Raw genomic sequence first — 25766 nt, 5'->3', positions numbered from 1 at the left:
TGTTTAAGGATCAAAATATTTCCATGTAAAATGTATAAAACCCACTTAAATAATAAGCCCTCTATAGACTTTCTGACAGGGGCCCTGTGTTCACCACACCACAGCTTAAAAACTGTGACAACTGTAAACAATGGATTTAGAAATATATTTGATTTATCACTTGATTGATTGACTAACCTGGAGGGGTAGGTGTGATGCCAGGGAGGGTCCTGGGATATTTGCATCATGCTGGGGTCTGGCTGGCCCTCGCCTAGCTTGGTGGCGTGCCACGAGTGAGGTCTGGAGACAGGCTCACTGCGTCTGTAGAACATAGATTTAGAACATAGAATTAGAACATAGAAGAGAGAGTGAGTTCTGGAGACAGGCTCGCTGTGTCTGTAGAACATAGATTTAGAACATAGAATTAGAACATAGAAGAGAGAGTGAGTTCTGGAGACAGGCTCGCTGTGTCTGTAGAACATAGATTTAGAACATAGAATTAGAACATAGAAGAGAGAGTGAGTTCTGGAGACAGGCTCGCTGTGTCTGTAGAACATAGATTTAGAACATAGAATTAGAACATAGAAGAGAGAGTGCGTTCTGGAGACAGGCTCACTGTGTCTGTAGAACATAGATTTAGAACATAGAATTAGAACATAGAAGAGAGAGTGAGTTCTGGAGACAGGCTCACTGTGTCTGTAGAACATAGATTTAGAACATAGAATTAGAACATAGAAGAGAGAGTGAGTTCTGGAGACAGGCTCACTGTGTCTGTAGAACATAGATTTAGAACATAGAATTAGAACATAGAAGAGAGAGTGAGTTCTGGAGACAGGCTCGCTGTGTCTGCGGATGGAAGTTTAGAGTGGAGTGAGGTCAGGATCCAGGTTGACATTGAGATGGAGTGAGATCAGGATCCAGGTCCACATTGAGATGGAGTGAGGTCAGGATCCAGGTCCACATTGAGATGGAGTGAGATCAGGATCCAGGTCCACATTGAGATGGAGTGAGGTCAGGATCCAGGTCCACATTGAGATGGAGTGAGATCAGGATCCAGGTCCACATTGAGATGGAGTGAGATCAGGATCCAGGTCCACATTGAGATGGAGTGAGATCAGGATCCAGGTCCACATTGAGATGGAGTGAGATCAGGATCCAGGTCGACATTGAGATGGAGTGAGATCAGGATCCAGGTCCACATTGAGATGGAGTGAGATCAGGATCCAGGTCGACATTGAGATGGAGTGAGATCAGGATCCAGGTCCACATTGAGATGGAGTGAGATCAGGATCCAGGTCCACATTGAGATGGAGTGAGATCAGGATCCAGGTCGACATTGAGATGGAGTGAGATCAGGATCCAGGTCGACATTGAGATGGAGTGAGATCAGGATCCAGGTCCACATTGAGATGGAGTGAGATCAGGATCCAGGTCCACATTGAGATGGAGTGAGATCAGGATCCAGGTCGACATTGAGATGGAGTGAGATCAGGATCCAGGTCCACATTGAGATGGAGTGAGGTCAGGATCCAGGTCCACATTGAGATGTAGTGAGGTCAGGATCCAGGTCCACATTGAGATGGAGTGAGATCAGGATCCAGGTCCACATTGAGATGGAGTGAGATCAGGATCCAGGTCCACATTGAGATGGAGTGAGATCAGGATCCAGGTCCACATTGAGATGGAGTGAGATCAGGATCCAGGTCGACATTGAGATGGAGTGAGGTCAGGATCCAGGTCCACATTGAGATGGAGTGAGATCAGGATCCAGGTCGACATTGAGATGGAGTGAGGTCAGGATCCAGGTCCACATTGAGATGGAGTGAGATCAGGATCCAGGTTGACATTGAGATGGAGTGAGGTCAGGATCCAGGTTGACATTGAGATGGAGTGAGATCAGGATCCAGGTTGACATTGAGATGGAGTGAGGTCAGGATCCAGGTCCACATTGAGATGGAGTGAGATCAGGATCCAGGTTGACATTGAGATGGAGTGAGGTCAGGATCCAGGTTGACATTGAGATGGAGTGAGATCAGGATCCAGGTTGACATTGAGATGGAGTGAGGTCAGGATCCAGGTCCACATTGAGATGGAGTGAGATCAGGATCCAGGTTGACATTGAGATGGAGTGAGCTCAGGATCCAGGTTGACATGAGCTGTCATGTGCTTTTTACTGAGGAGAGATGCTAAATCATTAGCATCTCATACCAAATCTTTACCATCTCATACCAAATTTTTACCATCTCATACCAAATCATTAGCATCTCATACCAAATCATTAGCATCTCATAACAAATCATAACCATCTCATACCAAATCATAACCATCTCATTCCAAATCATTAGCATCTCATACCAAATCATTAGCATCTCATACCAAATCATCCCATCTCATGCCAAATAATTAGCATCTCATAACAAATCATTAGCATCTCATACCAAATCATTAGTATCTCATACCAAATCATTAGCATCTCATACCAAATCCTTAGCATCTCATACCAAATCATTAGTATATCATACCAAATCATTAGCATCTCATACCAAATAATTAGCATATCATACCAAATAATTAGCATCTCATACCAAATAATTAGCATCTCATACCAAATCATTAGCATCTCCTACCAAATCATTAGCATCTCATACCAAATCATCAAGTCAAACTGGTAATGCAAAGTGACATTGATAGCCTTACTTAATGGGTCTGAACTCAACATCAACAATGAAAAGAGAAGTTTAGAAAGGTTGTTTTACACAAAGTCTATTTATATGGAATAGTGTCCAAAATACTATATAGCCCAAAGCCATATACAGTTCAAGTCAGAAGTTTACATACTCTTAGGTTGGAGTCATTAAAACTCGTTTTTCAACCACTCCACAACTTTCTTGTTAACAAACTATAGTTTTGGCAAGTCGGTTAGGACATCTACTTTGTGCATGACACAAGTCATTTTTCCAATAATTGTTTATAGACAGATTATTTCACTTATAATTCACTGTATCACAATTCCAGTGGGTCAGAAGTTTACATACACTAAGTTGACTGTGCCTTTAAACAGCTTGGAAAATTCCAGAAAATGACGTCATGGCTTTAGAAGCTTCTGTTAGGCTAATTGACATAATTTGAGTCAATTGGAGGTGTACCTGTGGATGTATTTCAAACTCAGTGCCTCTTTGCTTGACATCATGGGAAAATCAAAAGAAAACAGCCAAGACCTCAGAAACAAAATTGTAGACCTCCACAAGTCTGGTTCATCCTTGGGAGCAATTTCCAAACGCCTGAAGGTACCACGTTCATCTGCACAAACAATAGTACGCAAGTATAAACACCATGGGACCACGCAGCCGTCATACCGCTCAGGAAGGAGATGCGTTCTGTCTCCTAGAGATGAACATACTTTGGTGCGAAAAGTGAAAATCTATCCCAGAACAACAGCAAAGGACCTTGTGAAGATGCTGGAGGAAACAGGTACAAAAGTATCTATATCCACAGTAAAACGAGTCCTATATCGACATAACCTGAAAGGCCGCCCAGCAAGGAAGAAGCCACTGCTCCAAAACCACCATAAAAAAGCCAGACTACGGTTTGCAACTACACATGGGGACAAAGATCGTACTTTTTGGAGAAATGTCCTCTGGTCTGATGAAACAAAAATAGAACTGTTTGGCCATAATGACCATCGTTATGTTTGGAGGAAAAAGGGGGAGGCTTGCAAGCCGAAGAACACCATCCCAACCGTGAAGCACGGGGGTGGCAGCGTCATGTTGTGGGGGTGCTTTGCTGCAGGAGGGACTGGTGCACTTCACAAAATAGATGTCATCATGAGAAGGAAAATTATGTGGATATATTGAAGCAACATCTCAAGACATCAGTCAGGAAGTTAAAGCTTGGTTGCAAATGGGTCTTCCAAATGGACAATGACCCCAAGCATACTTTCAAAGTTGTGGCAAAATGGCTTAAGGACAACAAAGTCAAGGTATTAGAGTGGCCATCACAAAGCCCTGACCTCAATCCTATAGAAAATTTGTGGGCAGATCTGAAAAAACGTGTGTGAGCAAGGAGGCCTACAAACCTGACTCAGTTACACCAGCTCTGTCAGGAGGAATGGGCCAAAATTCACCCAACTTATTGTGGGAAGCTTGTGGAAGACTACCCAAAACATTTGACCCAAGTTAAACAATTTAAAGGCAATGCTACCAAATACTAATTGAGTGTATGTAAACGTCTGACCCACTGGGAAGTTGACGAAAGATATAAAAGCTGAAATCAATCATTCTCTCTACTATTATTCTGACATTTCACATTCTTAAAATAAAGTGGTGATCCTAACTGACCTAAGACAGGGAATTTTTACTAGGATTAAATGTCAGGAATTGTGAAAAACTGAGTTTACATGTATTTGGCTAAGGTGTATGTAAACTTCCAACTTCAACTGTACGTATAGGGGTCTGGTATAGCCTAATGAAAAGGGAGGTTCATATATTGTTATACTGTATATTGTTACATAATATGTACAAGGTGGAAGATATTAGTGTTTGGAGGGAAGCCCAGAGGGATTCACAGAGCAGAGTGAACCAACATCTGAATGTAGTTAGTCACATCAAATCACAATGCCTCGGAAAGTTTATGACAACTTGTTTGTGATTCATTAAGCCTGTGAGTGCTGCCTGTGAATGCTGCCTGTGAATCCTGCCTGTGAATGCTGCCTGTAAGTGCTGCCTGTGAGTGCTGCCTGTAAGTGCTGCCTGTGAGTGCTGCCTGTGAGTGCTGCCTGTGAGTGCTGCCAGTGAGTGCTGCCTGTGAGTGCTGCCAGTGAGTGCTGCCAGTGAGTGCTGCCAGTGAGTGCTGCCTGTGAGTGCTGCCTGTGAGTGCTGCCTGTGAGTGCTGCCTGTGCGTGCTGCCTGTGCGTGCTGCCTGTAAGTGCTGCCTGTGAGTGCTGCCTGTGAGTGCTGCCTGTGAGTGCTGCCAGTGATTTCTGCCTGTGAATGTGAACGCCGGTGAATGTCCAACACAACGACAGCAGGTGGGTTTATTTGTCACTATGCAGAATTAAAAACTCCCCCCCAACTGAGTGAGATGGAGGACATTGGTCAATGGCATTTGGTCCTTGTAGGAGCCAAGGGCTCCAAGAGTCAAGAGGGTAAATCATGCGTCATGAAGTAGTCGTATCGTCTCCTTGTTTTTAAAACAAATGTTTTCATGCCTGATCACCAGGCAGACTGCTACTTCTGCTGCCGTTCGTCCCAGAAAACACAACACAAACCCCTAACGGCAACCAGACCGCAACCAAACTGTTTACTAAGATAAACATAAACATTCCTCTATCAGGAATTCATTGTTGCTTAAGAGACTAACCATGGCAACCAGAAACAGTTATGAAGCAACCAGATAACACTGGTTGCCAAAAGGCCTTTGACCCCTAAACAGGGAAATACCCCAACACACCATTTATCCAATAAGCTGCCTACACTACACGCAGCTTGCATTGTACATTGTGTGCTACTGCTGCTGCTAAGAGAACATTGTGGCAAGACATCTGGTTTAAACCCCCATTGTACTGCTAGGAGAACGTTGTGGCAAGACATCTGGTTTAAACCCCCATTGTACTGCTAGGAGAACGTTGTGGCAAGACATCTGGTTTAAACCCCCATTGTACTGCTAGGAGAACGTTGTGGCAAGACATCTGGTTTAAACCCCATTGTACTGCTAAGAGAACGTTGTGGCAAGACATCTGGTTTAAACCCCCATTGTACTGCAAGGAGAACGTTGTGGTTTAAACCCCCAAACCTGAATACTATTTGACAACAGCTACCTCCTGACCTTCAGCACCAGTCAAGCAAATGATTGACTGAGAGGTTAGCAGTTCAGTATGTGTTTACAAATGACAAGTCATTGCTGAGCTAAGACCATCCCCATAGCCAATCCCCTCAACCCGTCCATCATAACAGACTGGAAAGACCCAGTAGTCTTGGCCTGAGCATGAGCCACAGGAGAGTCCAGCTGCATGCTGTCACCGTGCTGAAAGCAGATTGACTGCCTCCCCCTCTCTCTGACTCACCCTCATCCTCCTTCGTCCTCACTTCTCACCAGAAGCCATGAAGCAGGGAGGCCTAGCTATCATCACTGTGGACTCACAAACAAGCTTTCACAGTAGTCTGATTTACACACAGTGAAGACCAGGAAGTCTCTGATCTCTACATTCAGACCAGGACGTCTCTACTCTCTGCATTCAGACCAGAGGGTCTCTGCTCTCTACATTCAGACCAGAGGGTCTCTGCTCTCTACATTCAGACCAGGACGTCTCTACTCTCTACATTCAGACCAGAGGGTCTCTACTCTCTACATTCAGACCAGGAAGTCTCTACTCTCTACATTCAGACCAGAGGGTCTCTACTCTCTACATTCAGACCAGAGGGTCTCTACTCTCTACATTCAGACCAGGAAGTCTCTACTCTCTACATTCAGACCAGAGGGTCTCTACTCTCTACATTCAGACCAGAGGGTCTCTACTCTCTACATTCAGACCAGAGGGTCTCTACTCTCTACATTCAGACCAGAGGGTCTCTACTCTCTGCATTCAGACCAGAGGGTCTCTACTCTCTACATTCAGACCAGAGGGTCTCTACTCTCTACATTCAGACCAGAGGGTCTCTACTCTCTACATTCAGACCAGGACGTCTCTACTCTCTACATTCAGACCAGGACGTCTCTACTCTCTACATTCAGACCAGGACGTCTCTACTCTCTACATTCAGACCAGAGGGTCTCTACTCTCTACATTCAGACCAGAGGGTCTCTACTCTCTGCATTCAGACCAGAGGGTCTCTACTCTCTACATTCAGACCAGAGGGTCTCTACTCTCTACATTCAGACCAGAGGGTCTCTACTCTCTGCATTCAGACCAGGACGTCTCTACTCTCTACATTCAGACCAGGACGTCTCTACTCTCTACATTCAGACCAGGACGTCTCTACTCTCTGCATTCAGACCAGAGGGTCTCTACTCTCTACATTCAGACCAGAGGGTCTCTACTCTCTACATTCAGACCAGAGGGTCTCTACTCTCTACATTCAGACCAGGACATCTCTGCTCTCTACATTCAGACCAGAGGGTCTCTACTCTCTGCATTCAGACCAGGAAGTCTCTACTCTCTACATTCAGACCAGGACGTCTCTACTCTCTACATTCAGACCAGGACGTCTCTACTCTCTACATTCAGACCAGGACGTCTCTGCTCTCTACATTCAGACCAGAGGGTCTCTACTCTCTGCATTCAGACCAGGAAGTCTCTACTCTCTACATTCAGACCAGGACGTCTCTACTCTCTACATTCAGACCAGAGGGTCTCTACTCTCTACATTCAGACCAGAGGGTCTCTGCTCTCTACATTCAGACCAGAGGGTCTCTACTCTCTGCATTCAGACCAGAGGGTCTCTACTCTCTACATTCAGACCAGGAAGTCTCTAGACAATTCCTCCTTGGAATCAAGCTCTCCAACCTCTCCTATTCCAAAACAACAGCTTGTGTCAGTTATGCTATTCTTCCCGCTGGCTGCCAAATGTCTAACAAACAGACATCATATTTCATGTTTGGCAGCTTAGAAGATCTTCCTGATCCCCAAACACAGTACTTAGCTTAGAAGATAAACAGGAAATGATGCTATCTTCACCTTCGTCCAGCTACAGAAACATGAAAGAAGCCATTGTTTACACCCCCATAGTGATGCATCACGTAACAAACATTTTTTATAAGATTCCAGTATTTTTGACCATTTATCCAACTTTGCTCAACAAAACTGCAAACTCACTCCACACACCACACCTGAGTACGGAACGCAGTCCGTAAACTGGAGAAATAACAGATTCTAAGATGAGTCTGTAGGTCCCAAAGTCTCCTTAGATGACCAGCTGTGGAACAGACAGACCACAGACTACAGAGCAGGTGAAACCTCTATAACCAGCCCTACCCCCCAGAACGTTACCCTAGAACCAACCCTACCCCCTAGAACCAACCCTAGAACCAGCCCTACCCCCCAGAATGTTACCCTACAACCAACCCTACCCCCCAGAACGTTACCCTAGAACCAACCCTACCCCCCAGAACGTTACCCTAGAACCAACCCTACCCCCCAGGTTACCCTAGAACCAACCCTACCCCAGAACGTTACCCTAGAACCAACCCTACCCCCCAGAACGTTACCCTAGAACCAACCCTACCCCCCAGGTTACCCTAGAACCAACCCTACCCCAGAACGTTACCCTAGAACCAACCCTACCCCCCAGAACGTTACCCTAGAAACAACCCTACCCCAGAACGTTACCCTAGAACCAACCCTACCCCCAGAACGTTACCCTAGAACCAACCCTACCCCCCAGAACGTTACCCTAGAACCAACCCTACCCCCCAGAACATTACCCTAGAACCAAGCCTACCCCCCAGAACGTTACCCTAGAACCAACCCTACCCCCCAGAACGTTACCCTAGAACCAACTCTACCCCCCAGGTTACCCTAGAACCAACCCTACCCCCCAGGTTACCCTAGAACCAACCCTACCCCCCAGAACATTACCCTAGAACCAACCCTACCCCCAGAACGTTACCCTAGAACCAACCCTACCCCCCAGAACGTTACCCTATAACAACCCTACCCCCCAGGTTACCCTAGAACCAACCCTACCCCCCAGGTTACCCTAGAACCAACCCTACTCCCCAGGTTACCCTAGAACCAACCCTACCCCCCAGGTTACCCTAGAACCAACCCTACCCCCCAGGTTACCCTAGAACCAACCCTACCCCCCAGGTTACCCTAGAACCAACCCTACCCCCCAGGTTACCCTAGAACCGACCCTACCCCCCAGGTTACCCTAGAACCAACCCTACCCCCCAGGTTACCCTAGAACCAACCCTACCCCCCAGGTTACCCTAGAACCAACCCTACCCCCCAGGTTACCCTAGAACCGACCCTACCCCCCAGGTTACCCTAGAACCAACCCTACCCCCCAGGTTACCCTGCCATAGGAGAATACTACAACCATGTTACAGCCCCTAGGATGTTACCTGGCTGTAAACCTCAACCTGCACCACCCCCAGAATCCTACCCTAACCTTGACCCTAACCCTCAGGTAGGAAGTGTTCCAGTTACCTGGTGAAGCGTAGCACCTTGGAGATGAGCCCGGTGGCCAGGCGGTTGACGCTGGTCTCAGAGGGGGACTTGCACAGCGCCCTGTCTGACCGCCTCAGCTCTCCCGGCTCCGGGCCCAGGCCTACATCCTCCTTCTTCTGCTTCCTTCGGAGCTTCCTCCTGTAGAAGGCCCCTAGCAGCTCCATGGTACAGTACTGTACGACACAACACCCTGCTTGGTCCGCTAACGTTACCGATCAACTCTAAAATGGCAGGCGGTGGGCAGAGGCTGGCGGGGTAGGCTAGCGAAGGAGGGTTAGAGACGGACGTCGTTAAACCAGCACGCAATTAGACGTCATTACCTCGCTAGCATACGATAAAGCATGAAGTAAACATCCTGCCCTGCGATGTTCTGGACACTGGGAACTAACAGAGAGAAGGAGATGGAGGGAGAGAGAGAGAGAGAGAGAGGAGAGAGAGAGAGAGAGAGGAGAGGAGAGAGAGAGAGAGGAGAGAGAGAGAGAGAGACAGAGAGAGAGAGAGAGAGAGAGAGAGAGAGAGAATGAATTTGAACGCTCAGAGGGGAAACCCACCCCATGATAACATGTGATCACACAGAACAATGATTCTAATCTTTTCTCTTCTTCTCTCCTCTTATGCATCCCAAATGGAACCCTATTTCCCTCTATTCCCTATGTTGACCCTATTCCCTATGTTGACCCTATTCCCTACTGTTGACCCTATTCCCTACTGTTGACCCTATTCCCTACTGTTGACCCTATTCCCTACTGTTGACCCTATTCCCTACTGTTGACCCTATTCCCTACTGTTGACCCTATTCCCTATGTTGACCCTATTCCCTACTGTTGACCCTATTCCCTACTGTTGACCCTATTCCCTACTGTTGACCCTATTCCCTACTGTTGACCCTATTCCCTACTGTTGACCCTATTCCCTACTGTTGACCCTATTCCCTATGTTGACCCTATTCCCTACTGTTGACCCTATTCCCTACTGTTGACCCTATTCCCTACTGTTGACCCTATTCCCTACTGTTGACCCTATTCCCTACTGTTGACCAGGGCCCTATTCCCTACTGTTGACCCTATTCCCTACTGTTGACCAGGGCCCTATTCCCTACTGTTGACCAGGGCTCTATTCCCTACTGTTGACCAGGGCTCTATTCCCTACTGTTGACCAGGGCCCTATTCCCTACTGTTGACCAGGGCCCTATTCCCTACTGTTGACCCTATTCCCTACTGTTGACCAGGGCCCTATTCCCTACTGTTGACCAGGGCCCTATTCCCTACTGTTGACCAGGGCCCTATTCCCTACTGTTGACCAGGGCTCTATTCCCTACTGTTGACCAGGGCTCTATTCCCTACTGTTGACCAGGGCTCTATTCCCTACTGTTGACCAGGGCCCTACATGAAATAGGGGGCCATTTGAGGGGCACCCTATCAGTCGACACGTGACTCGCGTCCTAGTCATCGAGCGGACACACACCCAGAGGCCATTAGGCAGGCGCTGAGCAAACATGAAGAGAGGGCGGCTGTAGTACAGGAGAATCATCATCTAGCTACAGCGATCATCTGTCATTATTCAGGGTGTGTCTGGCTTCCTGTCATGGGTGTTGACATGATGGGTACACAGTCCTTTGGCTACTGGAGGAGATGGATGTGGTCTCTACAGTGAGTGTTTTAATCAGAGATGGATGTGGTCTCTACAGTGAGTGTTTTAACCAGAGATGGATGTGGTCTCTACAGTGAGTGTTTTAATCAGAGATGGATGTGGTCTCTACAGTGAGTGTTTTAATCAGAGATGGATGTGGTCTCTACAGTGAGTGAATGGGATGTTTTTAATCAGAGATGGATGTGGTCTCTACAGTGAGTGTTTTAATCAGAGATGGATGTGGTCTCTACAGTGAGTGTTTTAAGCAGAGATGGATGTGGTCTCTACAGTGAGTGTTTTAATCAGAGATGGATGTGGTCTCTACAGTGAGTGTTTTAATCAGAGATGGATGTGGTCTCTACAGTGAGTGTTTTAATCAGAGATGGATGTGGTCTCTACAGTGAGTGTTTTAATCAGAGATGGATGTGGTCTCTACAGTGAGTGTTTTAATCAGAGATGGATGTGGTCTCTACAGTGAGTGTTTTAATCAGAGATGGATGTGGTCTCTACAGTGAGTGTTTTAATCAGAGATGGATGCGGTCTCTACAGTGAGTGTTTTAATCAGAGATGGATGTGGTCTCTACAGTGAGTGTTTTAATCAGAGATGGATGTTGTCTCTACAGTGAGTGAATGGGATGTTTTCTCCTGAGGTGAATAAGGGCACTAGGTAATATAGGAAGGATTGGGTATCTGTTTGTGAAGTAGCCGACTAGATGATGAATAAGAATATGAACACACACCCACCCACCCACCCCTCTAAGCAAAGAGCCTGGCATGAGCATAGGAAGCCGACTGAAGTGTGCAACAAAGCTACTGAACAGCCATGACACCCAATTCAACCTTGTACAAAGGGATGTGTCCCATTATCCCTCACTTTCCCTAGGGAGGACGGATTCTCCTGCCTGCTGACACTCCCATGAAACCCAACCGTCGGGAATTTAACCCAACAACGTCCTGAGCGCCGAGAAAAGAAGAGGAACCCAGAGTGAGTAGCGGAGGAGAGAAGAGAAACACAAACACCATTATTCACAAAGTGTCTCAGGGAGGGCTGATCTAAGATCAGTTTTGCATTTCAGATCCTAATTATATGGACCCAGGGGGACCTGATCCTAGTTCAGCACCTTTACTCTGAGATGCTTTGTGAATATGGGCCCAGCAGACCAGCTTCATTCTCAACAACATCATCCCCCCCATTGAAGAGCTGTTCTTTGTAATCTGTGGTCAGAGAGAGAGAGAGAGAGAGAGAGAGAGAGAGAGAGAGAGAGAGAGAGAGAGAGAGAGAGAGAGAGAGACCAATAGGGTGTGTCTCCGAAACAGAAACCTTATCTCCACTGTGGGAACGAACACAGTCTGTCTGGATAATCTTTTGATCTGAGAGGAAACTGAAATTGGAGAGGGGATTAGACGGAGCGAGGGGAGAGGAGGAGGGAGAACGAGAGGACAGGTCAGAGGAGTACCTCAACACTGTACTATCTGACCAGACTAGAGGGAGGAGGAGGAGGAGGAGGAGGAGGAGGGAGAACGAGAGGACAGGTCAGAGGAGTACCTCAACACTGTACTATCTGACCAGACTAGAGGGAGGAGGAGGAGGAGGAGGAGGAGGAGGAGGAGGAGGAGGAGGAGGAGGAGGAGGAGAAAGAGGAGGAGGAGGAGGAAAAGGAGGAGAAAGAGAAAGAGAAAGAGGACAAGGAGGTGAGGCCAGAGGAACAGCACCTCAACACTACTGTCTGACCAGTCACCTCACTTCCTGGGCATGCTGCTATATCCTATCACCATCTGGGGTTGTTTTAGAGTGGGGAGTTGTGGGGGATTCCTTAACTTTCAGAGGGACTGTGGGGTGGGGGGTTGTGGGGGATTCCTTAACTTTCAGAGGAACTGTGGGGTGGGGGGTTGGTGGGGATTCCTTAACTTCCAGAAGGACTGTGGGGTGGGGGGTTGTGGGGGATTCCTTAACTTCCAGAAGGACTGTGGGGTGGGGGGGATTCCTTAACTTCCAGAAGGACTGTGGGGTGGGGGGTTGTGGGGGATTCCTTAACTTCCAGAAGGACTGTGGGGTGAGGGGTTGTGGGGGATTCCTTAACTTCCAGAAGGACTGTGGGGTGGGGGTGATTCCTTAACTTCCAGAAGGACTGGGGGGTTGGGGTTGGTGGGGATTCCTTAACTTCCAGAAGGACTGTGGGGTGGGGGGATTCCTTAACTTCCAGAAGGACTGTGGGATACTAGATCCTAGTGAGCACCTATTAACAGCTATGACAGAGTGAGAGTGAGAGAGAGCAAGAGAAAGATTGTAAGAAAAATGGGAAGACATTGGGAGGCAGGACCATGAGACAGAAGGGAACTCTGAGTAGCCAACAGGACAGTGAGACAGAAGGGAACTCTGAGTGGCCAACAGGACAGTGAGACAGAAGGGAACTCTGAGTAGCCAACAGGACAGTGAGACAGAAGGGAACTCTGAGTAGCCAACAGGACAGTGAGACAGAAGGGAACTCTGAGTGGCCAACAGGACAGTGAGACAGAAGGGAACTCTGAGTGGCCAACAGGACAGTGAGACAGAAGGGAACTCTGAGTGGCCAATAGGACAGTGAGACAGAAGGGAACTCTCAGTGGCCAATAGGACAGTGAGACAGAAGGGAACTCTGAGTGGCCAATAGGACAGTGAGACAGAAGGGAACTCTGAGTGGCCAACAGGACAGTGAGACAGAAGGGAACTCTGAGTAGCCAACAGGACAGTGAGACAGAAGGGAACTCTGAGTAGCCAACAGGACAGTGAGACAGAAGGGAACTCTGAGTAGCCAACAGGACAGTGAGACAGAAGGGAACTCTGAGTGGCCAATAGGACAGTGAGACAGAAGGGAACTCTGAGTGGCCAACAGGACAGTAAGAGAAGACAGACAGCAGAGCAGAGATCTCGGTCGGGGAATTACATTTTTTAATAATGTTTTGGTACGATTGTCTTATTTCAATGAACTAGCTGATGCTCAAATAAACACTCAATCACTTAATCTGCATAGAAATCCAAATAAAAACACTTAAAAAGATATATGTGTCATGTACGACAACTGCAGATGCATATCAACCAGCAGAGCATATCCTACATATACACGTTTCAATAACAAATCTTCTTTAAAAAGAAAAGCAGACAGCTGGGCTAAATGTATACAGCGTGCTCTTCAATAAGGGGCGGCAGGTAGCCTAGTGGTTAGAGCGTTGGACTAGTAACCCAAAGGTTACAAGATCAAATCCCAGAGCTGACAAGGTAAAAAAATCAGTCGTTCTGTTACTAGGCCGTCATTAAAAATAAGAATTTGTTCTGAACCGACTGCCTAGTTAAATAAGACGACCAGAGTTTGAATTCTAAAATCAGATTAGTTCTTAAATGTCATTAGATGCCCAATACCATGGTAGGCATGTATAATGTTGGACTATAAAGGTCTCTGAAGAATGATGTAGGATTATATGAGAAAGCATATATGATAAATATATGCTTGAGTTTCAAATACTCATTGTTCAGTGAATCAATCAAATGTATTTATAAAGTCCTTCTTACATCAGCTGATGTCACAAAGTGCTGTATAGAAACCCAGCCTAAATGTGTGTTACGCTCGTCCATGGAAGGATTGAAGCAAGGTGGTAGGCGGACATCTTTCTTTATTAGATGACACTGAAAAAAAATATATATACAAAAACAAAACAAAACGCACAGTTCTGTAGGGCTGGAAAGCAACAGTACAAAAACAAGATCCCACAAACTAAAGGTGGAAAAAAGTCTGCCTAAGTATGATCCCCAATCAGAGACAACGATAGACAGCTGCATCTGATTGGGAACCATACCCGGCCAACAAAGAAATAGAAAACATAGACTGCCCACTCTAGTCACACCCTGACCTAACCAAATAGAGAATAAAAGGGATCTCTAAGGTCAGGGCGTGACAATGTGAGTATATTTATGTGGTTTAAATGATTAGCCACATTTTTCTACTAACCTTCTAAAAGTTGACGGTGGCAAATTCTTGACCATCTATTATTATTTAACTAACTATGACTGGGTGAGGTATGTCTTCCATAATGTACATTTCATGTATATACTGTACATTCAAAACCAAGAACAACATCACTTTAAGTCTTTCACCATTTATTGAGTACGGGAACAAACAGCAAAAGTGTCTCTCAGCAGGCAGTATTTTTAAGTATCTAAATATAGTGGAACTTACCAATATGTAACCTTACCAATCAATGTACTGTGTATAGAGAGATAAGTGTCGTAGGGGAAACAATCTTACAATGTTTCAGTCCAGAAATGAGAGCTTTACTTTATTCTAAATGGAGACAGTAGAACTTTCATCAACGCATGCTTCAGCATTCCCCACCTCTCTATAAGAGCATTTGTGTGCCCACCACCTACACAAGCAATTTTAGAAGTAATCCCATTCCTCAATCCCATTAACAACTTGAATTGCCCTGAGGCACCAGAGCATTAAGGTGCAGAACATTCTACAGAGTTCTCTGTCAGGGAGGGACGAGGGATGTGTGTATTTACATGGGACTGCCTAAAAACATGTCACTTCGTTACAAGTGACTTTTCGTGGCAGGTTAGGACAGCATTTTTGCTAACCCTAACCCTTTTCCTAACCTTAGACAAATTCTCCTAACCTGCTACGTTAATTCTCCTAACCTGCTACGTTAATTCTCCTAACCTGCTACGGAAAGTTATAGCTGTATCGAAGAGGTGTGTTTTCAGGGAGCCAGTTCTGATCCTACCACCCAGTCCTATGAGGGTACCATGGCCCACTTCCTGTCCCCTGCCCAATCTCCCTTCTGGTCCCTCTACACCCCTGTCCCAGGCTGTATAGCTCCGCCCCTGTCCCAGGCTGTTTCTGCTTAGCTCTGGCCGCCTAGCTCTATCAGATCACGGCCCTCTGCTCTGCCTCACACCCATCAGATAACAGGCTGGAGCCCAGGGGCTGATGGGATACCTAACTAACGTCATGACCATGAGATGAGCTCCACTGGCCGTATCGGAGGGAGCAGCGACATCTTGGGACCAGAGTGTAACCTGTCAGACACTCTACAACTGCCTGGTTGTAATTCATACTACACCTTATAATGTCCTGACTAACAAGACACACAATACCCTGAATAACTCCTTATATTCCTTTATCAATAACTAAAGCAACTTTGAGTATCACACAAATAAAAAGGCATGTGCTCCTAGAAGATAACACAGTTCAGACCGCTAACCCAACTCCCTGTCCTCTAACCCAACTCCCTGTCCGCTAACCCAACTTCCCTGTCCGCTAACCCAACTTCCCTGTCCGCTAACCCAACTCCCTGTCCTCTAACCCAACTCCCTGTCCGCTAACCCAACTCCCTGTCCGCTAACCCAACTCCCTGTCCGCTAACCCAACTCCCTGTCCGCTAACCCAACTCCCTGTCCGCTAACCCAACTCCCTGTCCGCTAACCCAACTTCCCTGTCCGCTAACCCAACTCCCTGCCCGCTAACCCAACTCCCTGTCCGCTAACCCAACTCCCTGTCCGCTAACCCAACTCCCTGTCCGCTAACCCAACTCCCTGTCCGCTAACCCAACTCCCTGTCCTCTAACCCAACTCCCTGTCCGCTAACCCAACTCCCTGTCCGCTAACCCAACTTCCCTGTCCGCTAACCCAACTCCCTGTCCGCTAACCCAACTCCCTGTCCGCTAACCCAACTCCCTGTCCGCTAACCCAACTTCCCTGTCCGCTAACCCAACTCCCTGTCCGCTAACCCAACTCCCTGTCCGCTAACCCAACTCCCTGTCCGCTAACCCAACTTCCCTGTCCGCTAACCCAACTCCCTGTCCGCTAACCCAACTCCCTGTCCGCTAACCCAACTCCCTGTCCGCTAACCCAACTCCCTGTCCTCTAACCCAACTCCCTGTCCGCTAACCCAACTCCCTGTCCGCTAACCCAACTTCACTGTCCGCTAACCCAACTCCCTGTCCGCTAACCCAACTCCCTGTCCGCTAACCCAACTCCCTGTCCGCTAACCCAACTTCCCTGTCCGCTAACCCAACTCCCTGTCCGCTAACCCAACTCCCTGTCCGCTAACCCAACTCCCTGTCCGCTAACCCAACTTCCCTGTCCGCTAACCCAACTCCCTGTCCGCTAACCCAACTCCCTGTCCGCTAATCCAACTTCCCTGTCCGCTAACCCAACTCCCTGTCCGCTTACCCAACTCCCCGTCCGCTAACCCAACTCCCTGTCCGCTACACAAAATAGCTATACTGACAATCTTGTTTTTTGGCCTACACATTACATCCAGGCTTGGTTGATCCAGCGTTGCTTTACCGTTTTGGCTCTAACACTGATCTGGGAAGCCTTCCAACCAGGACCAGTCCAGCTGTAGGATGGTGTTCATCTAACAACGAGAAGTTCTGTGAAGAGAGGTGATGCATTCTATTGATGAAATTACACTGGCAACCTTAGTGACATATTCAATTAAACGAAGTCAGAGGACAACCTTGGCCTTACCTCACCTCGGACTGACGCAAGAACACGGCATGGTCTCCGCTCTATCAGATAAGAGTTTAGAAACAGACCCATATATATTTCATACATGTATGGCTCTGGATTAAAATAAAGAACACAACGCATGAGGTCATTCAGTTTATGTACCATAAACCAGACTAGATAAATATACAATATTGTCTAATACATTTGTTAAACTAGTTTGTAAAGCTTGTCTCAATTCCATTTGATTAAAGTATTATGGTTCTATAACTGTTTACATTCTGTGAGAGAGAGAGTCTTCAGTAAACTCAAGAATATCCCATTTAGGAGGAGAACAGAGATCACCCATAGCAACTGGGTTTTAAGTTCTAACTGCCAAATGACATACAGTAGATGGAGAAACTAAGCTCTAACTAGTCTGTACTGCCCTGCTCTGTTCTACCCTGCTCTGTTCTACCCTGCTCTGTCCTACCCTGCTCTGTTCTACCCTGCTCTGTTCTACCCTGCTCTGTTCTGCCCTGCTCTGTTCTGCCCTGCTCTGTTCTACCCTGCTCTGTTCTACCCTGCTCTGTACTACCCTGCTCTGTTCTGCCCTGCTCTGTTCTACCCTGCTGTGTTCTGCCCTGCTCTGTTCTACCCTGCTCTGTTCTACCCTACTCTGCCCTGCTCTACTCTACTCTACTCTGCCCTACTCTACTCTGCCCTACCCTACTCTGCCCTGCCCTACTCTACTCTGCCCTACTCTACTCTGCCCTGCCCTACTCTACTCTGCCCTACTCTACTCTGCCCTACTCTACTCTGCCCTGCTCTGCTCCCACAGTAAAGAGGCCAGTTTGTACAGAAGCAAAAACTTAAGACATTGTTAGAAAGTCCTTTTTTCTCTCTACATACTCTGCACCGCGCAGCCGTAACACAGCGAGGCCCTAGACTAGGTCTACACAGAAATATTTGGCTGGTAGTGTTGTGTACACAATGAAATTACAGTGCCATGGTTTTACAGACGGTTTCTATGGCAATGCCTTCACTAGGCCTCCAATAACGTCCATCTATTTATCAGTCTGACTCCCAAATGGCAACCTAGTACCTTTCTAGTGCACTTCGTTTGACCAGGGTCCATAGCCACTTTATACAGTGCCTTCGGAAAGTTTTCAGAGCCATTGACAGCTTTCTTCTAAAATTGATTAAATTGTTTTTCCCCTTATCAATATACACGCAATACCCCATAATGACAACGCAAAACCAGGTTTTTAGAAATATTTGCTAATTTATAAAAAAAATAAAAAATGAAATTATAACATTTCCATAAGTATTCAGACCCTTTTCTCAGTACTTTGTTGAAGCACCTTTGGCAGCAATTACAGTATCAAGTCTTCTTGGGTATGACGCTACAAGCTTGGCCCACCTGTATTTGGGGAGTTTCTCCCATTCTTCTCTGCAGATCCTCTCAAAGCTCTGTCAAGTTGGTTGGGCCACTCAAAGACATTCAGAGCCACTCCTGCGTTGTCTTGGCTGTATTCTTAGGGTCGTTGTCCTGTTGGAAGGTGAACCTTCGCCCCAGTCTGAGGTCCTGAGCACTCTGGAGCAGGTTTTCATCAAACATCTCTCTATGCTTTCCTCCGTTCATCTTACCCTCAATCCTGACTAGTCTCCCAGTCTCTGCCACTGAAAAACATCCCCACAGCGTGATGCTGCCACCACCATGCTTCACCGTAGGGATGGTGCCGTGTTTCCTCCAGACGTGACCCTTGACATTCAGGCCAAAGAGTTCAATCTTGGTTTCATCAGACCAGATAATCTTGTTTCTCAGGGTCTGAGAATCTTTAGGTGCCTTTAAGCAAACCCCAAGCAGGTTGTCATGTGCCTTTTACGGCTTTCGTCTGGCTGAGGAGCGGCTTCCGTCTGGCCACTCTATCATAAAGGCCTGATTGGTGGAGTGCTGCAGAGATGGTTGTCCTTCTGGGAGGTTCTCCCATCTCCACAGAGAAACTCTAGATCTCTGTCAGAGTGACCATCAGGTTCTTGGTCACTTCCCTGACCAAGGCCCTTCTCCACCCATTGCTCAGTTTGGCCGGGCAGCCAGCTCCAAGAAGAGTCTTGGTGGTTTCAAACTTCTTCTATTTAAGAATGATTGAGGCCATTTTGTTCTTGGGGACCTTCAATGCTGCAGAAATGTTTTGGTATCCTTCCCCAGATTTTAGAATAAGGCTGTAACGTAACAAAATATTGAAAAAGTAAAGGGTTCTGAATACTTTCCGAGGGCACTGTTGGTAATAGGGTGCCATTTGGGATACATACATACAACAGAAGGAAGACAGAATGTTTAGAACACTGTTGGTAATAGGGTGCCATTTGGGATACATACATACAACAGAAGGAAGACAGAATGTTTAGAACACTGTTGGTAATAGGGTGCCATTTGGGATACATACATACAACAGAAGGAAGACAGAATGTTTAGAACACTGTTGGTAATAGGGTGCCATTTGGGATACATACATACAACAGAAGGAAGACAGAATGTTTAGAACACTGTTGGTAATAGGGTGCCATTTGGGATACATACATACAACAGAAGGAAGACAGAATGTTTAGAACACTGTTGGTAATAGGGTGCCATTTGGGATACATACATACAACAGAAGGAAGACAGAATGTTTAGAACACTGTTGGTAATAGGGTGCCATTTGGGATACATACATACAACAGAAGGAAGACAGAATGTTTAGAACACTGTTGGTAATAGGGTGCCATTTGGGATACATACATACAACAGAAGGAAGACAGAATGTTTAGAACACTGTTGGTAATAGGGTGCCATTTGGGATACATACATACAACATAAAGGAAGACAGAATGTTTAGAACACTGTTGAATTATTCAGTTCACTTTGAACATTCCACTGAAACGGTACTAACTGAAATGGCCGGTGCTCCACTCCACTACGTCCTGGACGGCTTGATCTGATCTGTTTGGTCCTATTTATCAAGATGGTCTGTCTGTTTTTAAAGAGCCCTGCTTCTATTTATGCACAGAAGATACTTCGGGATTTTGGCAATGAGGCCCTTTATCTACTGACCCAGAGTCAGATGAGGTCCTTTATCTACTGACCCAGAGTCAGATGGGGTCCTTTATCTACTGACCCAGAGTCAGATGAGGCCCTTTATCTACTGACCCAGAGTCAGATGAGGCCCTTTATCTACTGACCCAGAGTCAGATGGGGCCCTTTACCTACTGACCCAGAGTCAGATGAGGCCCTTTACCTACTGACCCAGAGTCAGATGGGGTCCTTTATCTACTGACCCAGAGTCAGATGGGGTCCTTTATCTACTGACCCAGAGTCAGATGAGGCCCTTTATCTACTGACCCAGAGTCAGATGAGGCCCTTTACCTACTGACCCAGAGTCAGATGAGACCCTTTACCTACTGACCCAGAGTCAGATGAACTCATGGATATTATTTTAATGTCTTTGCGTTCAGTTTGAACAAAGTTGCTAACTAGCACTAGCACAAGTGCCAACTAGCGTTAGCGCAATAACTAGTAGTCTATGGGTATCTATTACAAAAACTAGTAGTCTATGGGTATCTATTACAATGACTGGAAGTCTGTGGTATCTATTACAATGACTGGAAGTCTGTGGGTATCTATTACAATGACTGGAAGTCTATGGTTATCTGCTAGCATACTAGTAGATACCCATAGGCTTCAAGGCATTGTGCTAACGCTAGTTAGCATTGTCTCACGAAACAACCTCCAACGTCCTTCCTGTACTGAACGCAGGGACATAAAAATGGTATTTAAAAAATGGTATTTATAACAAAATCCCTTTAAAAATGTTCTGTTGTGATGGGGATCTAGGAGAAAGGTAACTGTTCTGTTCCGATGGGGATGGTGGAGAATGGAAACTGTCTATTGTGATAGAAGAGAATGGAAACTGTCTATTGTCATGGGGATGGAGGAGAACGGAAACTGTCTATTGTCATGGGGATGGAGGAGAATGGAAACTGTCTATTGTCATGGGGATGGAGGAGAATGGAAACTGTCTATTGTCATGGGGATGGAGGAGAATGGAAACTGTCTATTGTGATGGAGATGGAGGAGAATGGAAACTGTCTATTGTGATGGGGATGGTGGAGAATGGAAACTGTCTATTGTCATGGGGATGGAGGAGAATGGAAACTGTCTATTGTCATGGGGAGGAGGAGAATGGAAACTGTCTATTGTGATGGGGATGGAGGAGAACGGAAACTGTTTATTGTCATGGGGATGGAGGAGAATGGAAACGGTCTATTGTGATGGGGATGGTGGAGAATGGAAACTGTCTATTGTCATGGGGAGGAGGATAATGGAAACTGTTTATTGTCATGGGGATGGAGGAGAATGGAAACGGTCTATTGTGATGGGGATGGTGGAGAATGGAAACTGTCTATTGTGATGGGGATGGTGGAGAATGGAAACTTGGTAAGAAGCAGTGTGTAACTGTTTTGTGTTGCCTGGTTACCTCAGACTGAATGCTGCTCTCAGTCTGGTTTAACCAGGTCAGTAGGAGGATGTCCTCTGTAGAGGTCCTGCTTTGTTTTGATGAGAGATGAGGCCAGGTAGTTAAGATGCTACACTCTTAGAAAAAAGGGTTCCAAAAAGGTTATTTGGCTGTCCCCATAGGAGAACCCTTTTTAGTTCCAGGTATAACCCTTCTGGGTTCCATGTAGAACCCTCTCTGGAAAAGGTTTTACATGGAACCCAAAAGGGTTCTACCTGGAACCAAAAGGGCTCTACTTGGAACCAAAAGGGTTCTTCAAAGCATTCTCTATGTGGGCAGCCGAAGAACCCTTTTAGGAAAACAGCAGGAGAGCTCCCGGGCCACATGCTATGTTATGGTATCCCCACACAGCCATGCACATACTGTGGCATTACCAGTCTTAAAACACACACGATGAGCCGTCAAAACACACACACACCAATTACTTCACTCCGCTAGAAGCTAAAGCCAATGCCAATGTTTTCTCAAACTGCATGCCACACACAGCAGAGGACAGGATAGAGTCTCAGTCTTCAGGACGCCCCCTGGCCTGCGTGGTCTGACAACTGTAAAACTGTCACTAACTACCATGTCTTCCTGTTACTACCATGTCTTCATGTTGCATCTCTATTGCTGTCTGTCTGTCTGTCTGTCTGTCTGTCTGTCTGTCTGTCTGTCTGTCTGTCTGTCTGTCTGTCTGTCTGTCTGTCTGTCTGTCTGTCTGTCTGTCTGTCTGTCTGTCTGTCTGTCTGTCTGTCTGTCTGTCTGTCTGTCTGTCTGTCTGTCTGTCTATCTTGCACTCCACACTGCCCTTTCCCACTTGGATAAAAGGAACACCCATGTGAGAGTGCTGTTCATTGACTACAGCTCAGCGTTCAACACCATAGTGTCCTCCATACTCACCACTTAGCTAAGGACCCTGGGTCTGAACCCCTCCCTGTGCAACTGGGTCCTAGACCCCAGGTGGCGAGGGCTGGCAATAGCTCTGCCACACTGATACTCAACACAGGGCCCCCCCCCCCCCTTTACTCCCCATTCACCCATGACTGCGTGGCAACGCACGACTCCAACTCAATCATCAAGTTTGCTGATGACACAACAGTGGTAGTAGGCCTGATTACCAACAACGACGAGACAGCCTACAGGCAGGAGATTAGAGGCTCAGCATTCAACACCATAGTGTCCTCCAAACTCACCACTTAGCTAAGGACCCTGGGACTAAACACCTCCCTCTGCAACTGGATCCTGGACTTCCTGACGGGCCGCCCTTAAGTGGTGAGGGTGGGCAGCAACACATCGGCCATGCTGATCCTCAACACGGGGGTAAATTCCGGACTATAAGCCGCAACTTTTTTCCCAGGCTTTGAACCTCGCGGCTTAGACAATGACGCAGCTAATATATGGATTTTTCCCGCTTTCAATTTTCTTTCTCCAAAAAAACACATTCTGTGACGTGCTCAGTTTTTTGGTGGCATGAAGCTTTCATTAGACCAATGAAATTGCCGAACGGGTTAAGGTCAAAGAACTTTTTTGTTTACTGTTTAGATTAAATCGAGCGCTCTCAAACTTCCCATCATTCTGATTACGGTAGTCATTTTGTCACCCTCATCATGGCAAAGACACGGAGAAATGCATATGATGCAGCTTTCAAGTTGAAGGCGATTGATCTGGCTGTTGGAAAAGGAAATAGAGCTGCTGCACGGGAGCTTGGTCTTAATGAGTCGATGATAAGACATTGGAAACAGCAGCGTGAGGAATTGACTCAGTGCAAAAAGACAACTAAAGCTTACTGCTAATTTTAAATTTTTTGTTACAAGCCGTGTTTCGTTAAAGCCTATTTATTTTTGTTACAAGCCGTGTTTCGTTAAAGCCTATTTATTTTTGTTACAAGCCGTGTTTCGTTAAAGCCTGTGTAAAGTTAATTTGTTTCAATGTACCGGTAGGCACCTGCGGCATATAGACATGTGCGGCTTATTTATGTTCAAAATAATATTTTTGTTTAAATTCAGTGGATGCGGCTTATATTCAGGTGCGCTTAATAGTCCGGAAATTACGGTACTCATTTACACAGTACTGGTATACCTTGTATATAGCTAGTTATGATTACTCAGTACTGGTACCCCTGTATATAGCCTAGTTATCATTACTCAGTACTGGTACACCTTGAATATAGCCTAGTTATCATTACACAGTACTGGTAGGTACACCTTGTAAATAGCCTAGTTATCATTACTCAGTACTGGTACCCCTTGTATATAACCTAGTTATCATTACTCAGTACTGGTACCCCTTGTATATAACCTAGTTATCATTACTCAGTACTGGTACCCCTTGTATATAACCTAGTTATCATTACACAGTACTGGTACCCCATGTATATAACCTAGTTATCATTACTAAGTACTGGTAGCCCTTGTATATAACCTAGTTATCATTACTCATTGTGCATCTATTATTACTTATTTTACTTTTCTATTATTTATCTATTTTCTTTCTCTCTATTGTTGGGAAGTAAGTATTTCACTGTTAGTCTCTACCTGTTGTTTACAAAGCATGTGACGAATACAATTTGATTTGATTCCTGTCACTAACATGCCTTCCTGTATAAATTCCCCCTTATTTCCTGTTTCCTGCAGCGTGAGAGACATGAAGATTGGAAGTGGTCATAACAATGGTTGTGGACAGGAGCATCCCCTAAGAGCTTCCTTCCTATGTGGGCCCTGGTCAAAAGAAGTGCACCATATATGGAAAAGGGTACCACCTGGGACACAGCCCTTCTCTTCCTGAACCAGACAGGAAAAGCTGACAGGGCCGATAGCTATGAATATCTATCCCCTCTTGCTGAACTTTTTACCTCTCTCTGTCTCTCTCTTATTCTATCTCTCTGTCTATCTCTCTGTCTTGATTTCTTTCTGTCTCTCTCCCTCTTTCAACTCTCTCCCTCCCTCCCTCTATCTGTCTCTTTAACTCTGTTTATATCTCTCTCTCCCTCTCTCTCTCTCTCTCTCCCCCATCAAAACAAAGTCAAACATAAACAGAGTCTGACTCAAATCTCAGTCCAAGTAGAGTCAAAGATGTGCCACGCCCAGATACACAAACACAGACACAATGCAAACATTACCCACACGGACCCAAAACACTTGTACTGTTCAGAAACACACCCAAACAGACATACTGTACAGTATATCCAGCCAGACTGCTGTATGTGGAACCGCTGTGAAATGCCTAGCTAGTTAGCGGTGCGCGCTAGTAACGTTTCAATCAGTGACGTCACTCGCTCTGAGACCTTGAAGTAATTCCTTCCCTTTTCTCTGCAAGGACCGAGGCTTTTGTGGAGTGATGGGTAACGCCGTTTCCTAGGAGGCAGTTCAGAGGCTCTCTGGTTCGAGCCCAGGTTGCGGTGAGAAGAGGGACAGAAGCAAACCGTTTACAGAAGTACTCACTACTCACACAGAGCCTTGTAGGGCTGGTTTCCCTGACCAAGATTAAACCTAGTTGTGGACTAAAAAACATGTTCAATAGAGAATAGCTTTTAAAATAATTTTTTAGTCCAGGGTTAGGTTTAATCTGTGTCCGGTAAACTTGCCCATAGAGGCATACAGAGACTGGCCCAGGACTGACCTGTTCTTGATACGGAGTTTAACTCCTCCAGAACATCCTCCTCGGGTCTCTCTGGGGGGTCCGTGGCTGGAGGAGAGGGGGGTGTGGTGGTCCGAGGGAGGGCCGATGGTGGGTAGGGGGGTGAGGGTGGGCAGGGTGGGCAGGGTCAGTGGGGTGAGGGTGGGGTCACCACAGCAGGAGCCTGGGCAGCTCTCCCTGAGGAAGAGACAGAGATAGTCAGAGCAGTGAGAGGGAAAACACTACTACTTACCACTGTCAGCTGACAGAGTAGTCTACCGACCCAGTACTAACCCAGTACCAACCCAGTACCAACCCGGTACCAACCCAATACCAACCCAGTACCAACCCGGTACCAACCCAGTACCAA

General features: G+C 46.4%; 1 protein-coding gene across 1 annotated transcript in view; it reads right to left on the bottom strand.

The window, feature by feature from the left end:
- LOC115149503 (protein Shroom3) overlaps positions 1-25766 on the bottom strand; it is a 135335-nt gene that overhangs the window by 47452 nt on the left and 62117 nt on the right. The window contains exons 3-4 of the mRNA XM_029692434.1: positions 25400-25594; positions 178-300 (exon numbers count right to left, since the gene is read on the bottom strand). Coding sequence (XP_029548294.1) covers positions 178-300; positions 25400-25594 — 318 coding nt within the window. The remainder of the gene's footprint in view (positions 1-177; positions 301-25399; positions 25595-25766) is intronic.

This window comes from Salmo trutta, chromosome 15 (genome assembly GCF_901001165.1).
Source record: "Salmo trutta chromosome 15, fSalTru1.1, whole genome shotgun sequence".
In the NCBI taxonomy this organism is placed as follows: Eukaryota; Metazoa; Chordata; class Actinopteri; order Salmoniformes; family Salmonidae; genus Salmo; species Salmo trutta.
Note: the sequence above shows the minus strand (reverse complement) of the source record. Positions and strands in the feature narration are given on the sequence as shown.